The following is a 15386-nucleotide window of genomic DNA, read 5'->3' on the forward strand; positions in this document are numbered from 1 at the left end:
GATTTCAAGCATCTCCTAGAGGGTGTGTTAAAACACAGGCTGTTGGGCTCACCCTCAGAATTTCCAAATCAGTATGGGCCTGAGAATGTGCATTTCTAATTAGTTTCCTGATGCTATGGCTGCTGCTGGCCTGGCTGCCACACTTAGAACTAGTAATCCAGACTAATTCACACTCAGCTAGAAACAAAATGTCAGATGCAAGAGATTCCCCCCAAAGGAATATATATACAAGTACCAAGTAAACTATGTTCATTAAGAAACAACGTGCTTTTCCCTCTTTTATTAGCTAAAGACATCCATAACTGTTAATCAGAGATTCTGATCAGCAAGAGAAAACAATCATGTCATTGCTGAGCTGGCATGATTCAAGCCTCCCCTCTTTGTTGAATGCACATTTTGGTTTCCACGAAACCTTGCAAGTCCTCTACGCAGGCCTTCCCTGTTCAGAATTCACCCTGAAAATGACACAGGGCTTTATACCAACCATCCCGTAACAGCAACATTAAGGAAACCACCTTGCCCCACTGAAACCTGTCAAATGTCCCTGATCCTCCCCATCTACTATCCCACCCAATGCAGGGCTGCCACCCAGGTCTCACCGTCCAAGATGGCCCACTGATTGTCAATCTCTGTATGTTTCAGGTAGGAATCTTCAATGGTGGGGTCATAGTCAGGCACAAAGATCTTTTGGAAAAACTGGATGGTGAGGGCACTTTTGCCCACGCCCCCATCCCCCACCACCACCAGCTTGTATGTGGGGAGGTTGTCACTGGGGACGGCGCTGGTTGCCATGTTTCTCGAAGGTCAGACCTGCGGAAGGAAGCAAGACATGTGGAATGAGACAGAGGGCTTTTTAACTTAGGGGAAGATATTCATGTGTCTTCCTCCTTTATAAAGTAATAAATACTCTCACTTATAAAGAGGTTTGAAAATGAAGAAATGCAAAAGAAAATAAAAGCATTACACCTGGTCTCACTACCCAGAGACAGTCACTGTTAAAGTGATTTATTCAACCATCATTTATTCAACACCAATTATGTGCCAGGCCCGGTGTTGAGGACACAGTACCACTGGTCTTGTTTAGCAAGTACAGCCAAAAGCCATGTCAAAGAAGCTTTTTGGCCACTAAACTCTACTTGTACAGGTTAACACGAGGGCAGTGGTCTGAGCAGGGCTGGCATGGAGGTTCGTCTTTCATATCCCCTCTTATTAACTGGGTGCTATGCTGAGAAGGATTTGAAGCTGTGTCTTAGCTTAGAAAGCGGGGCATGATAGCTTAGCACACCTGAGTTCTGGGATTCTGAGGCTCCTTCAAAGTTTCAGAGTTCTAGATTCTGGCTCCTTTCTCTCTGCTTCTTGCTCTGTATTATACACAAAGTCATGCTGGAATCTTACGGCTTCTGTTCAACCTCATTTTATTTGGGGAGGAGGCAGGTAGGAGCAGGTCGAAGTTTTGTTTTCATGCTGTTGAGGCCAGCTAAGGCAGTGGTTCTCAATCAGGGGAACTTTGCTCCCCGGGCATATCTGCAACGTCTAGAGATATTTTTTGTTGTTGTCAAAATGGAGTGGGTACCACTGGCATCTGTTCAGCAGAGGCCAGGGATCGTACAATGCACAGGGCAGTCCCCTCCAATGAAGAATCAGCCATCCTAAAATGTCAATAGTGCTGAGGTTGAGGAACCCTGAGCTAAGGTGACCAGGAGGCAGCTGGAAGTGGGACCAGGACTCTAAAGAATAATGGGGCCTTAACAGAAGTGAAGAGTGACCTTTGTAAATAGTGTCCCAAAGTGACAAGGAGGAGAGGCAGGAGGGAGCCTCTTGGAGGTACTCAGAAGGAAAGGAAGGAAACCAGGATCCGTGGTCATGATGGAAGCGAAGAGTTTCCAGAAGGAGGCTGACAGCACCAAATGTTAAACACGGGTGCAGCTAGGGGGATCCCCTAAAGAACAATTTGGGGTTGTAGCCAGGAACCTAAACTGCTAACTAACTGTGGACCCTGCCAGGAAGAAGCAATACCACCTCCTGCTGGGGCATTCCTGGGTGGCACAAAAATGGACCTTGAATCGAGGGAGGGAAAGCTTGATCCTACTGCTGTGTAGAAGAAAAGAAAGAATCCCTGTGCAAGCTGGGAGGGAAAACAGCATGGTGTATGTGTGACCAGGAAACTGACGGTCTCACAGAGAGGAGGGTGGCAGCGTGGCCGGGAGGACAAAGAACTGGGTGCCCTGTGTGCTCCGCCACCACTTGGGAAGGCCACTGACCTCTCTGAGCCATAGTTTCCTTATCTATGAATTTAAAGGGCTGGATTAGATTACTTTTATAATTATTTCCAGCTCTAAAATAGTCTTCAGTTCCAGATTTTGACAGAAAGGGGGCTAAATACAAATGTGGGTTATGTGGCCACACTGATTTGCATGGGGCTGCAGGCGAGAGTCATTGCAGAATGCTTTGTAGTTACTGAAGCCTGATGTTGACATTTAGGACTTCCCCAAAGTCTCAGGGAAGTACAAGCTTTGCTACACTGCAGTGAAAGTGCAAATCTGCCTAGGCTGTACTGAAAATACACTTGCATAAATACATTCATACCCTCTCCTGCAGCTCTACCCCATGTGAGAATTTCTTCTAAGGAGATAATCAGAAAAGTGAAGAAAGATGTTAAGAATGGGGGAAAATAGAAATAACTTAATGTTGGCGGAAAAAGTTAAAGAAAAAGTTTATTCATATAATGGAGTACTATGCAGTCATTTAAAAGGAAGATATTCAGTAACCTAGAAAAAGTGCATTGTTATGTATGAAAAAAGCCAGGCTGCAAACAGCTAGTAAGTACACCTGATCCACCTTCCACGAAGAGGCCCACCATGAATCTGCGCGGTCAGGTGTGGATCCGGGCATTAAGAGGTTTAGCAGTTGGTTGTCTCTGAGGCACATTTCAGGGCATTTTCATTTTCTTAATGTTTCAGTTTTCTACAACAAGCATGCATTATATTTGTGTACTAGAAAAGTTTAACACTATTAAAATGCTCCCAGGAAAATAAAATGTTCAAGCCACCTGAAAATGTTTGATTTCCTCTCATACGAGTGGGGATCTCAGCTCTTTTGGGGCAGGATAGGACCAGGCACCGGCTGTGGCCCCGGGATCTGGTTCCAGCATCTTCCTACAACATGGGACAAGCTGAGGCTTCACTTAACTGAGCTCTTCCATGGCCAAATCCACGACGGTAAAGGCAGGCCAAGGAGAGAGGGCGGAGAGGAGTTGCAGGGTGACAGAAATGGGGAGGAAGGGGTGGCCCAGTGGCCTATCTCCTTTGCCCTGAGCGTGGGGTTCACCCCTCAATGCCCCTCAGCCACTGCCGCCCTGTCTTGGGCAATGGCGCTGGGCTGTGGGTGAAAGGTGTTTGCTGGTGTTTGGCTGGTTTTTGGTCTTTTTGAGACAGTCTCACTGTCACCCAGGCTGGAGTGCAGTGGTGCAATCCCAGCTCACTGCAGCCTCCGCCTCCCGAGTTCAAGAGATTCTCCTGCCTCAGCCTCCCGAGTAGCTGGGACTACAGGTGCCCACCACCCACGCCCGGCTAATTTTCTTGTATTTTCGGTTGAGATGGGTTTCACCATGTTGGCCAAGATGGTTTTGCTCTCCTGACCTTGTGATCCACCTGCCTCGGCCTCGCAAAGTGCTGGGATTACAGGCGTGAGCCACCACACCCAGTCGGTGTTTGGCTGTTTTTACAGCTTCCATTCTCTGCTGGCAGCGACATAACTAAAAAATACTAAGTGGGTGGGAAGGTATTGAAAAGGAAAACCATTTGTCTTTATTTTCTTCTCAAGATAAGAAATACACTAGTAAATATGCTGGAGGACATGAATGAAGCTTTGAGTCGGCACTCAGACCACCCACAGCCGAATCACCTGGGGACTCCTTAAAAAATGCCCTCTGCTTGCCAAGGCAGTGGGCAGGAAATGGCCAGTGGGGGCCCCCTCCTTTTGACAGCACCCTGCTCTCAGAGGTTGAACCCTGAGAGACCACAAGGAGCCAAGCCAGGGTTCCCTTCTAATTTGGACGCAATGGAACAGGGCTAGACTACTCATTTCACACAAACATCAGACTGGGTCCCCTGTGAAAACCCTTTCTGTGCCCCTCAACGCTGAGGAGGAAAGTCCAGGCCCCCTCACAGGACAGTCAATGCCTGTCGCTGGCTGCCACTGCTGACCTCTCCAGCCACACATGTGCCGCAGCCCCTCACACTCTACTCTCACTCCCAACCAGCTCTGTGGTCTCCCAGTGTGCCCTGTGGTCACGCTGCAGCCTCTGCGCACACCTAAGACCCCCAGGAGAGCACATACTTCCTCATGGGTCAGCACTAGGCACTGCCTCCACCTGTGCTTTGAGCCCTGAAGTTCCTGCCACAGATGCCACAATGATGCCTAGAATTTTCTATGTGTTTACTGTGCACAAAAGGGCAGGGACAGCATCTTGTTCTTCTCTATATCCCAGAGCCTGGCATAGCACTGGCACCGGGCAGACACTTACTGAATGAACTAGAGGTTCAACACGCATTTCTGAACAATGGTCAGACAACCTACGTACCACAGAGCTAGCTTCCCCATGGTAAAGCTAAGGGACAACTCTCTCAGCCAGGGCTTGGGACTGTCTCTCTCCTACTAAGAGATCAGACTAATGGCACAGACAGGGCCCTCTGGAATCAAGTGTGAGCCAGGAACAAAGAAGGGGTTTCCAAAGCTGGAGAATGAGTCCAGAGAACCCCCCAATTCCTAAAGGTGCTATCTCCTTTTGATAGGCCTGTTTCTCCAGCCTCTCAGAAAACACGGATCAAATGGTGTCTTTGCAGATGGGGAGGTCAAGATGCCAAGAACCATGAACCACACTCCTACAAAACAAGCTGGTCTCATGCGGTACAGAGAAAGATTTTTTAAAAACCACTCACAGGCTATGATGAAAGTCACCACAGAATGAAAAGTTGGTTGGTTGGTGGTTAAGGAGCAAACTGCTTACATTCACAACACACCTCTCCTTTCCGGCCTTCTCAACCAAAAAGCACCTCAAAGATCATTCCAGGATGTTGGGTCTTCACTTTGGGGGATGATGGGTGTGCCCTCTGAGGTGGGAAGGTGGTAGAAGGTAGACTTGGGGTTCTCCTTAAAATTTCCCCACTATTTTCTGTGCTGAATACTCTCCTACTGACCAGTTGAGTGACCTTGGGCAAATTACCTTCCATGGCCTCAGTATCTTATTAGTAAAGTGGGTTAGCTGGAGACTCATACTTTGCAGGATTGCTCTAAGCATGAAATAAAATGTATGAGACATGCCGAGCTCTGAGAAGATGCCCAAATGCTCGTTTTGTCACCTTGTTTACTTTGTTCCCAAGGAGGAGGACACACACACATATACACACTCACACATACACACACACACACACACACATACACACTCTCATTCCCAGCCTCCTCTCAGCATGAGAAGCCTCACCACCATCTCTGCTCTGTTAACAGCCAGACAAAATAGGCCTGTGTGGGAACATCACCCACCATTTAGAGCATTGTTTCCATGGGAAATGGCTCCAAGGTTCCAGGCAGCCCCATCCACGCAGAAACCAACTTTGGGAATAGCAGCCACTTGGCCGTGGGGGTGGCTGAGCTGGTTCCCATGGCAACCACTGCTCTCAGGGCCCCGCCCAGGCCACAGGCTTCATGGCAACCCAAACCGTTGTTCATACTGGAAACTTCTGCCTAAAAGGCAATATCGCCTCCTCAATAATTTTAATAACGTGTGTACAAAAACCTCAGGCATCTGTAAATGGAAAAATAAGCTCTCTTGGCTGTTGTCTGCCTCTTGCTCCCTTTCTTTCCCCATGGGTAGAACCTTCGTGCATGCTTTGAAGTCGTTTCCCCGAATACCAGATTTACCTTGTCAAACAGATTGTAAGCTCCACGAGGACAAGAGCCACATCCTCTCATTCCTTTGCCCCTCACGGGGCCAGGCAGAGCCTAACACATGGGAAGCTCAGTCTCTACTCACACTGCCCTCATCACTTCCCCAGTGCCGCCTTCTACCCACACAGACCTCCCTCGTGCTAAGAAGCAGGGGGTCACACCCATCCTTCTGAAAGGGGCTGGCTCATACCCCTAGGAAGTGGGTGGCTGGGTGGACTGATCACCCCAGTATAACCTTTTCACTCAGCAATCTTCAAAGTTAGCATGGGTGTGTCTAAGACCTCCCGGGAACAGTCTTGTGTAACAGCCCAGTGGTTCTCAGTGGGACAGCTTGGGAGGTCAGGGACAGCCTGGGAGGTCAGACACAGCCTCAACTCCACAGCCAGGCAGCCGGAGTTCCACTGCGGCGTCCAATACAGACTCCCTGTGTGACCTGGGGCAAGTTTCTTAACTTCCTGGTGCCCAGTTTCCCCATCTATAAGACAAGAGAACAGGGCCCCCAGGAAGGTGTAAGGCCCCAGTGAGAAAATCTTGGAGGGTCCCTCAGCAAGGGCATATTTGCATCGATAAAGTAGTTGGGCCCCTGCTTTCCCTTCAACCTGGTAGGCTTCAGTGATTTAAACCATTTCCTTGCCCCATCCACAGCCCTAGAGAAGGGCATCCACACTGCAGAGGGCTTCGGGAGGACCTGATGTGGTGATAGACAGAAATGTCCAAGACAGCAGCAGGCCCCCACAGCCCCCACAAAATGGCAAAACGGCAGGGCTCGGTGGTTCTTATCCCTCATGAAATTTGCCTCTTCTCCTCAGGTTTCCAGGTTCTAGGGCTTCTATGGAGCTTGTTGCCCAAAACAATAGCCTAAAACCACCGCACCCATTGTTCTAAGTGAGCAGCACATGTTAAATGAATGGCTTCAGCTACAGATGCTGCCAAGAGGTCCACAGGCCCCCTGGCCTCTCCATGCATCCCACCCCACCCAGCATCACTTCTAAAGCAGTGTCCTATGTGCTGGCCAGGAAAAATGGTGCCCAGAAGGAGTTGCATAGCAGCAAGAACACCCACCCTTAGTGGACAACTGCTGTGGACTGGTTAGACGCCAAAGGTCATGTTACAGCGGTCATGCCACACTGCCTCCAATTCTTTTGCCAATTCATTTTGCTGCATCACATGGCTTTTCTTTTCTCAGGGTAGTGTCTTCATGATTCACTCTCCTACAGGGCACTCTTCATCACTGTTGCTGCCTCCCTTGGCCCTGACCTTGGGACCACAGATTCTCAGAGGCTGGGCCAGGGCCAATCCAGAGGCTCTCCCAAAGATGCTGCCAATTTTATTGAAGGTTTGGTATTTACTGTTTTTTGCTTCTGTATTTCTATACTAATTATTTCAAAGAGTCCCCCTAACCCCATCAATTGAATTGCAAGTATTTTAGGTAAATCAGGTTAGAGAGAAGGACATATCCATTATTAATGGGGCTCTTAGGAAAGTGAATGGACTTTCACTCACATTGAGCTGAATTAGACCTGGGAAGCTAATCTCATCTCTATGATGTCTGGGTGTGCCCAACCCAGGGGGATGAGGACACGCTGTGGGGAGTGACCCAACCCATGTGGAGGAAATGGCTCTGCATTCCAGGAGCTGCCCTTCCCTTCTGCACAATTCCCAGAAATGGGCAGCTTCACCAGAGCGCTGACCTGCAGGCTGTGCGTAAATGGCACGTGACCCCACAGGGGTCTAGGCCACTTGGCATCCCTTAAGCTTCACTCTCCACTCCCTGAGACTTTGCTTCAGCTCCTTGTTTCATATCTTTGCTAAGCCAAGTGTGGCACTGTCATTGGGCCTCTCAGCTCCTCTAGAAAGCCACCAGTGCGTTTTAGCTCACTCCATTATTAAGCCCTAACCACCCACCCAACCACGTATGTGATTTCATGCCATAAACAGCAAGTCTCGATGGCAAGTAGGTGGCATGGGTGCTGCTCCTTCCCATTCCCAGAGCCATGGCAGACAACACTGATGGCTCACGGTCCCCTTCCTTGTCAACACAGTACTCTTGGCAGCAGAACACACTGACTGCTCCAGAGAGAAAATCTGTCTGCTGCCCCAGATCTAACCTACTACCCTTCTGGTTCCCTCCAAAACATCCCACTTAGTGGCCATCCTTTTCCATGGGAAGGGCTCAGGACCTTTAGGGGTAGCCTGCCTGGTGATCTCTGGAGATCTCTATTACCCAAGTCTTCTGTTAATCTATCAATCCCTGCTTTTCTTCTAATCTCCTTTGCCAGGATCACACCTGGACTGCTGTCAGCAGAGCAGAAATGATCAGACAGAAGTCCAGAGATCCAAGCAAAGGCCAAGGTTGAAGTAAGTCAGGGAGGGACACGTTGTTGGGCTTACTCATGACCCCTAAGTACCACATGCTTCCACAGTTCCACATGGCAACTGTCAATACCTGGGTCTTTCCCACCAGTATACGGGCACCTCCCAAACAGGACTTAGGGCGTAGCCATCTGCGACCCAGCACAATGAGCCTCAGTAGGTGTGCAGAAACCACCTGCCATGACAATTATAATTACAACAGTCATCATGTTAAAAGCAATAGGAACATTTAAGGTAAACAATGTGTCAGATGCTGTTGGAAGATTTTAATTCTCACGACAACCCTACGGGGTACAGCTTCCCATTATCCGCATCTCACAGTTGAAGAAACTGAGACACAGAGTAGTCAAATAACGTTTTGAAGGTCACCAAGCTAGAAAGAGGCAGTGTCGGGATCTGAAACCACACAGTGTAGTTCCAGAGCCACTGTCAGCCTGTGATGCTAGGCATCCTCTGCTGGCTAGGGGCTGGTGAGTATGTGTGTGCAGTCAGGCCAGGGCAGAGGCAGCTGATCCAGGAGTGCTGGAAAGAGGTCAGGACTGAGCTGCAAGGTGGTGTCAGAGTAGGATACACCCCCAAGGTCAGACCGTTGCCCATGTGGGTGAAACAGCTGGGCAGGTCAGAGCTTCAGAGGCAACCAGGGCAAATACTAGTTATCAAAACTAGACACTTCCCACCCCAGCACCCCAGATCCAGGCTGGGACACCTTGCTGAGCAGGGCATAGATCTGGTACCAGCAGGTAGCCCTCAGCCCTGAGGACCTCCACCCTGAGGACCAGCGAGGAAGCTGGGGGCACCAAGCTGCTGTGAAAGCCTTATTTTCTAGCACCTTCTAGCACCTCTGTTTGGGACCCTATCCCCTATATGGGTCCCTGCCCCAGCCTCAGCCCATCTCCCTGTGGTCCTACACTAGAGCTGTTCCCTGCCCAGCTTAGGACTGGCCGCTCAATTGGAACTCCTTGCCAAGGAGCTTGAGCTATGCAGACAGCCTGCAACCCTAGGCAAGTTACTTTCTATACCTTGGTTTTCTTTTCTATAAAAGTAGGGACAGTGGCAGCATCTGCCTCATGGTGGCTGTGAAAAGCTGCATTTATTTGCTTGGCCCAGTATCTGGCACATAGTGACTGTTCAACAGACATCAAGTTGTTACCATCATCAACATCCTTCTTTGAAATCCATCCCAAGTCCCTCCTCCTGTTTCTCCAAAGCCTTTCTTGAGTACCTTGAGCACCCTGCAAACTGGCAGGTTCCACAGGTGACAGTTCAACACAGCTCAGCCTCCTACCGCGCCCTCCTCGGAAGGCTAGCAGGCCAATCTGTGTGTGGGGCTCAGCTCCCCGACTCTGCCTAGGAGGGCCGCAGGCATGTCTCAGCTGGCCACTGAATCACTACAGCGATGTCCCAGGAAAGCGAGCCCTTGGAGGCTTGTTGAATGAACAGTGGATGAAAGGTAAGCTCCTCAGATGCCTTCTTTTGCATTTCTCCAGTATTCAGGCGTTGCTTGTTCACCAAAGAGAATGTGGAAGATATCAAACTGCCAGCAAGTTCAGCATGAAACAAAGTTTCTCCCTCTGGTTTCGAAATCCGGAAGAGCTCTCCATCACAAAACTTAGCCACCCGCTCTGGGTACCCTGTAGTTTGGCGGGGTATATCCTCTAACAGGTCACATGACATGAGAAAGGTCACGGTGTTACCTGAGCCCAGAAAAGAATGAACAGGAGTGAACTGGGAGAGGAGCCAGTGTTGGCCACCCTCCTCTCAAGACACACACTTGCTCAGGCTCCGCAGGATCACACACATCCAGTCAATGCTCCCAGAGCACCTCCTGTGTGCTTGGTCCTGGGAACTGGAGATACCAAAATAAATGAGCCTGAGCCCAGCCCCAGACCATGGGGCACGCAGTGTGTATTTTGTGGGGGAGGCAGGCAGAGGATTATGGTACACTGGGTAAGTAATGCAGGAGCATAGGAGTGGGGGGCATCTTACCCAGCCTGGGGGTGCTGCGGAAGGCTTCCTGGTAGAAGTGACGCAGAACGGGATCTTAAAGGCCAAGTAGATATTAGCCAGGTGAACAGTAAGGATGGCCAGGCACGGTGGCTCATGCCTGTAATCCCAGCACTTTGGAAGGCCGAGGCGGGTGAATCATGAGGTCAGGTGTTCGAGACCAGCCTGGCCAAGATGATGAAACCCCATCTCTAATAAAAATACAAAAATTAGCCAGGCGTGGTGGCTACTGAAAAGGCTGAGGAAGGAGAATCGTTTGAACCAGGGAGGCGGGAGAATCGCTTGAACCGGGGAGGCGGAGGTTGCAGCGGGCCGAGATCACGCCACTGCGCTCTAGCCTGGGCAACAGAGCAAGGCTCCGTCTCAAAAAAAAAAGAACAAAAAACAGTAAGGACAAGCGTGTCCCAGGTAAAGAATAGAAGCGACAAAAGTATAATGCATGGCGGCATGAAAAGCCAAGGAGACGCTCAGTACTGCAGGCAACGTGATATGACTGGAATGTGGAGTGTATATGTGTGCATGGCAGGGGTAATGCGTATGGGGGGTAAGAGTGGCAGGGGAGGGGGTTACTGTTGGCTCCCTGGAAACGAGATCTTCATTTTTGCATCCCTATACCACACACAGTGCCTGGCACACAGTAGCTGCCTAATAAGCACTGCATGATGAAGAAACAAGTGCCCAAGGCTGCAGGGCTAGGCAGGGGAGGGCGCTGGGCATCACATGTGCTGGAGGCCCCCGGACCCTGCCCTAGCCCCAAGTCCACACAGAAGTACCATGTAGGCTTGCTGGATGGCTGCCTAACCAAACAGGGCCCCTGCAATTCTTTTTGATGACTACACTGAAGTGCACCAGCAGAAAAAGCCCAAGAGAGAGTGGATGAATTACATAGGACAAACTCCAAGTGTTCCAGAATCTCAGAGGAGGGGAAGGGGATGAGAAAGGGGATGGGAATAGGGTAAGGGAGGAACAGGTAACCCAGGTTCAGCCACAAAGGCCTGAGGCAGAAAGCTGTGGGGGAGGGTTATTATCCCCATTTTACCAAGGGGAGAGAGGCATTCTACCAAAGGCACAGGCTAGTGAAAAGAGAATCTGGGATTTGGCACCTAGGCCTGGCAAGGTGCAAAATGAAAACTCATTTTGTCCCACTCACCCCCAGGCTTGTCCACTGAGCCTGGTGGGTCTAAGCGGCTTTCAGAACGAGGAGTTGGTAAGGGCCTCAGTGTCTAAGAGGTCACAGAACCTTCAGAACAGTATTCCCTGCTGGCATCCCTGGCTCACAGGAATGCCTGCTACTTGGCCACCTGGCCTCTGGGGTCCTACCCCAGTCCCCCACAGTGCCCCCTGCCCAGCAACCAACAACAGGGAGGGCGGGAAAGAACTCAGTCCAGGGGTGAGGGCAGGGCATGGGTTCTGTGAGGGCAGAGCTGCATCAAGCTCACAACTTCTTGGAGTGGCAGCTGAGGAAAGAGAGTAGGAAGTGGTTTTATTTTTCAATCCTTGTTCTCAGTCCCTGGGGGTCTATTAATATTTTCCTAGCACCAGGGCAGTCTCACCCGCAGTGAAAGAGGAGGACTTCTGCAGCCTTCCATAGGAATCTGAGCGCAATTGGGAACGTCACGCTGGTGGCCACCCAACCAGGGAAGGCCAGCCTCTGCACACTCTGGGGTTCCCCAGACTGAGGGCCCTCGGCCTCCCCAGAGCCTGGCAGGCTGCTGTCCTCCCAGCCCCCACTCTGACTCCACTTTGCCCTCTGCTCACAGAGCCCCCCACCTCCTCACTGCTCTGCTCCGCTGCTCAGGCTCAACCCTGCACAAACTGGATTCAGCCAGCACCTCCCTCACCTGCCCAAGGGTGGGCCCCTTTGCCCACCTCTCTGCCCCAAACTCTCTTCCTCTTTCTCCCCTGGCAGTGCAAACAGCCCTTTACCCACATCCCAGGCCAAGGCCTAGCAAGGCTGCCCACTGCTGTGCCCATGTCTGCCCCCAGCCTGAGCCCCTACTACCAGCGTTGTCCTACCCACCACTCCAGCATTATCACTCCCCAACAAACCCGAGCACAGAGTCTCCTGGAATGCCATCCGTGGGTGCCTGAAGCTCTCCCCACTGACCACAACATTCCAGGCCTTTCTTGAGCTGCCCAAGCGCCTCCTTCCGCTCGCTCAGCCTCTGCTCTGCTGATTCTTGGTCTGGTGTCCTCAAGGACAGGGATGGTACCCAAGTGTCAGGTCCCATCCCCCAGAAGCCATTCCTTCCTCTAGGGCCCTCTTCTATCCCCCAACGTCTGAGCCACCTCGCCTCCATCTATGGAACGCCAGCCCCGTGGCAGGTGGCAGCACAAGTGCTCAGCCGCCATTATTCCATGTGATGACTCAAGACACTTCACCAAGAGGCATTGTTTAGCCCTTTCATGAACTGTGAAGGTCAGAGAGGCTCTGTGGTTTCTCCAAGGCCATCTCTCTGACCACAAAGCTCGGCATGCCCCTCCTCATCCGCCCTCAAATCTAGGAGCTGGGTGTTACTTCACGGTCACATTCCTCTGCTACAGTGGGACAGTGGACAGAGGGCCAGGCCTTGTCTTCTTTTTCTCTGGGCACCCCAGAGCCCTGGCACACCTTTCTGCTCAGAGACACTCCAACGTATCTGCTGTCTGCATTTCCAAATGCAGGAGTGATACTGGCAGCTGGCTGGGAGTCTGGCTTGGGTAGATAGCAGGGCAGAGGTGATGTGGGCACTATGCCATAGGCCACACAAGACCCAGAGGACTGCAGTGGCAGGCCTCGTGAAGGACATACCATGAGAGGAGTCCCACTGGACACCCGTGGGCACCAGCCCAGCAGGAGGAGTGCTGACGAGGGGTCCTTCCTTGCTGTCCAAATTCCCAAAGCACTGAGCCCTCACCAGCACCCAGGGTGTGGTCCCCTGACTGGCCCTGCCTTCTGGGCTGGGGATGCCACACCCGGCCCCCAGAGCACATCTAAGGTTGTTCCTTAACTCCTTAGCTGTTCCAGCCCAGAGCTGCTCATCTCATGGAATCATGGTGTTCCACCAGTCCCCTCTGGTATGCCCAGGAGAAGGGCAGGGTGGCGAAAGAGAGGGAAGGGAAGGCCCGGATCCCATGGCCAGGCATCCCTCTGCATCTTACAGTCCCCTGCCTGAGAGATGGATGCTTCCTGACTGATCCCCCATCTCAACTGCTTTGCCCTGCAGTAGCAGCAAGAAGGAATCAAGAACCAAACGGACATCCCAAAGTCACATGCCAGCAGAGGCTGTGTCAATAAGTGATAGAAGTGGGTAGGTACAGGCAACAGGGAGCAGTGGGGCCTGCGCAAACAGATGACTGACACCCCGCTCCAGCTGACTGCTGCAACATAATATCTGCAATGAGCTTGCCACATAGTCTAAATTTTTAAATTAGCCAGCAATCTGAGTCTATGCAAAAACTCAAGATTTCTGGCTCTTTTATTATTTTAAATACTGGCCACTAATGAAAAAGTTTTACACATTGTATAACCCAAATAAATCAACACTCTGTACCCATTCTTCTTGAGCACACACACATCTGAGTGGTACGGCCGTTCCAAGGCAGACAACTTTTCGCACTGCCTTGGCTTGGCCTGGCTTTGGTGCGAGGAGGTGTGAGATCAAAGGAAATGATCTCACTGAAGAGAGCAGCCGCAGGGTTTACTTGGCCTGCAGGAGATGGGCCAGCCTGGCATTCTTCAGGGACAGGCACACAGCCCACCCCAGGAGTGTGCCAGAGCCCAGAGAGGTGGAGGCCAAAAAGGCACACTCAAAAAACGCCGCTGCTTCGCTTTGTTTTCATTATTTATATTTAAGATGTTAGACACCATTAATGAAGAATGTGAAAATGTTTATGTTGACCAAAAATGAGAAAGACATAGGGTCTAGGTTCTTCCTTGAGGTGGGGAGAGGCGATTCAATCTCCATTTTTAAAGAGTAACCAGACTGCAGAGAGACGGACTGAAGCCAAATAAAAGGGAAACTTCCTGAAAACGAGGCAGGCATGGCAATGAGTGTGGGATTTTCCTCTGCAAAGGTCTGTGAAGCAGACGCGGAGGAAGGAGGACTGGCCACCTAGCTTTGGAGTGGTGAACCAGGCTGGAGGTGGGTGTGATGGCTTCTCAGGGACCCTTCCAATTCCAGGGTTTTAAGCCCACTTAGCAGAAGGCTACTTTTCACATCTCCCTCCCCAAGCCCTAAATGACTGCTGCATTTTTTCTCCTCAGTATCCAGCCTGCTGCTCCATTCCTGCCAGGCAAGGCCTGTCCAAAGGTCGGTATTAGCTGGGGGGTTGAGGGAAGCTTCCCGCCCCTCTGCTTTCTACATATAGCACTTTTATAAAAAGTCATGAATCAAAGCCCCTCTGCTAGCTGTATAACCTTGGCCTAATGAAAAACTTCTCTGTGCAAAACTATTGTTGATGGGTGGTAGCAGCCACCAGCTGGAGGTGGAACCAGGCTGGGCCCTGTGGCCAGGGATGGTCATTATAATGACCATTTATTAAGCCCTGACCACATGCTAAGCACCTTACATACACTTCCCTGACCCCCACTGCACCCCAGACTATATGAGATTACTATCAGGGTCTCCCAAAGCACCCAGCTGTCTGCCTTGACAGCATCTTGTATGCTGGCACTTAACTGCTTAGTTAGTTGTTTACAAGATGTAAACATGTAATGCATCTTCCCCACTAGACCGTCGCCTCCATGTGGGCAGGGCCCACCCTCTGTTCTCCTCACTGTATCTCCAGTGCCCAGCACATATCTGGCACAGAGAAAGTACTCAATAAATACTGTTAATCTACATCATCTCCAGTCCTTATGTTACAAAATGTTCTAACAGGAAAGGGAAAAAATTAACACCTGGCTTTGCCCTGATCAAGTTAGGAGAGGACTGACTTGATCTGGCTAGTAATAATGATAGCTTAATAATCCCAGCGTTTCTGCTGGTTCTTACTGTACGCAAAGGTAGAGGTCTAGAGTGTCTAATTCTTTCTTAGATGAGTTATTTAAAGGCCTATATATATATATATATATATATATT

The 15386-nt window shown here is 50.6% G+C and overlaps 1 protein-coding gene across 7 annotated transcripts in view; it reads right to left on the minus strand.

The window, feature by feature from the left end:
* Positions 1–15386, minus strand: part of MRAS (muscle RAS oncogene homolog) — a 58905-nt gene that overhangs the window by 32023 nt on the left and 11496 nt on the right. For 4 of the 7 annotated variants that reach the window (XM_025376339.1, XM_025376338.1, XM_025376341.1 and 1 more), the window contains exon 2: positions 600–810. The exons of the other annotated variants lie outside the window; for them this stretch is intronic. In XM_025376339.1, coding sequence (XP_025232124.1) covers positions 600–792 — 193 coding nt within the window. In that variant the 5' untranslated portion in view covers positions 793–810. The remainder of the gene's footprint in view (positions 1–599; positions 811–15386) is intronic. 7 annotated transcript variants of the gene reach the window in all.

This window comes from Theropithecus gelada, chromosome 2, assembly GCF_003255815.1.
Source record: "Theropithecus gelada isolate Dixy chromosome 2, Tgel_1.0, whole genome shotgun sequence".
Taxonomy (NCBI): domain Eukaryota; kingdom Metazoa; phylum Chordata; class Mammalia; order Primates; family Cercopithecidae; genus Theropithecus; species Theropithecus gelada.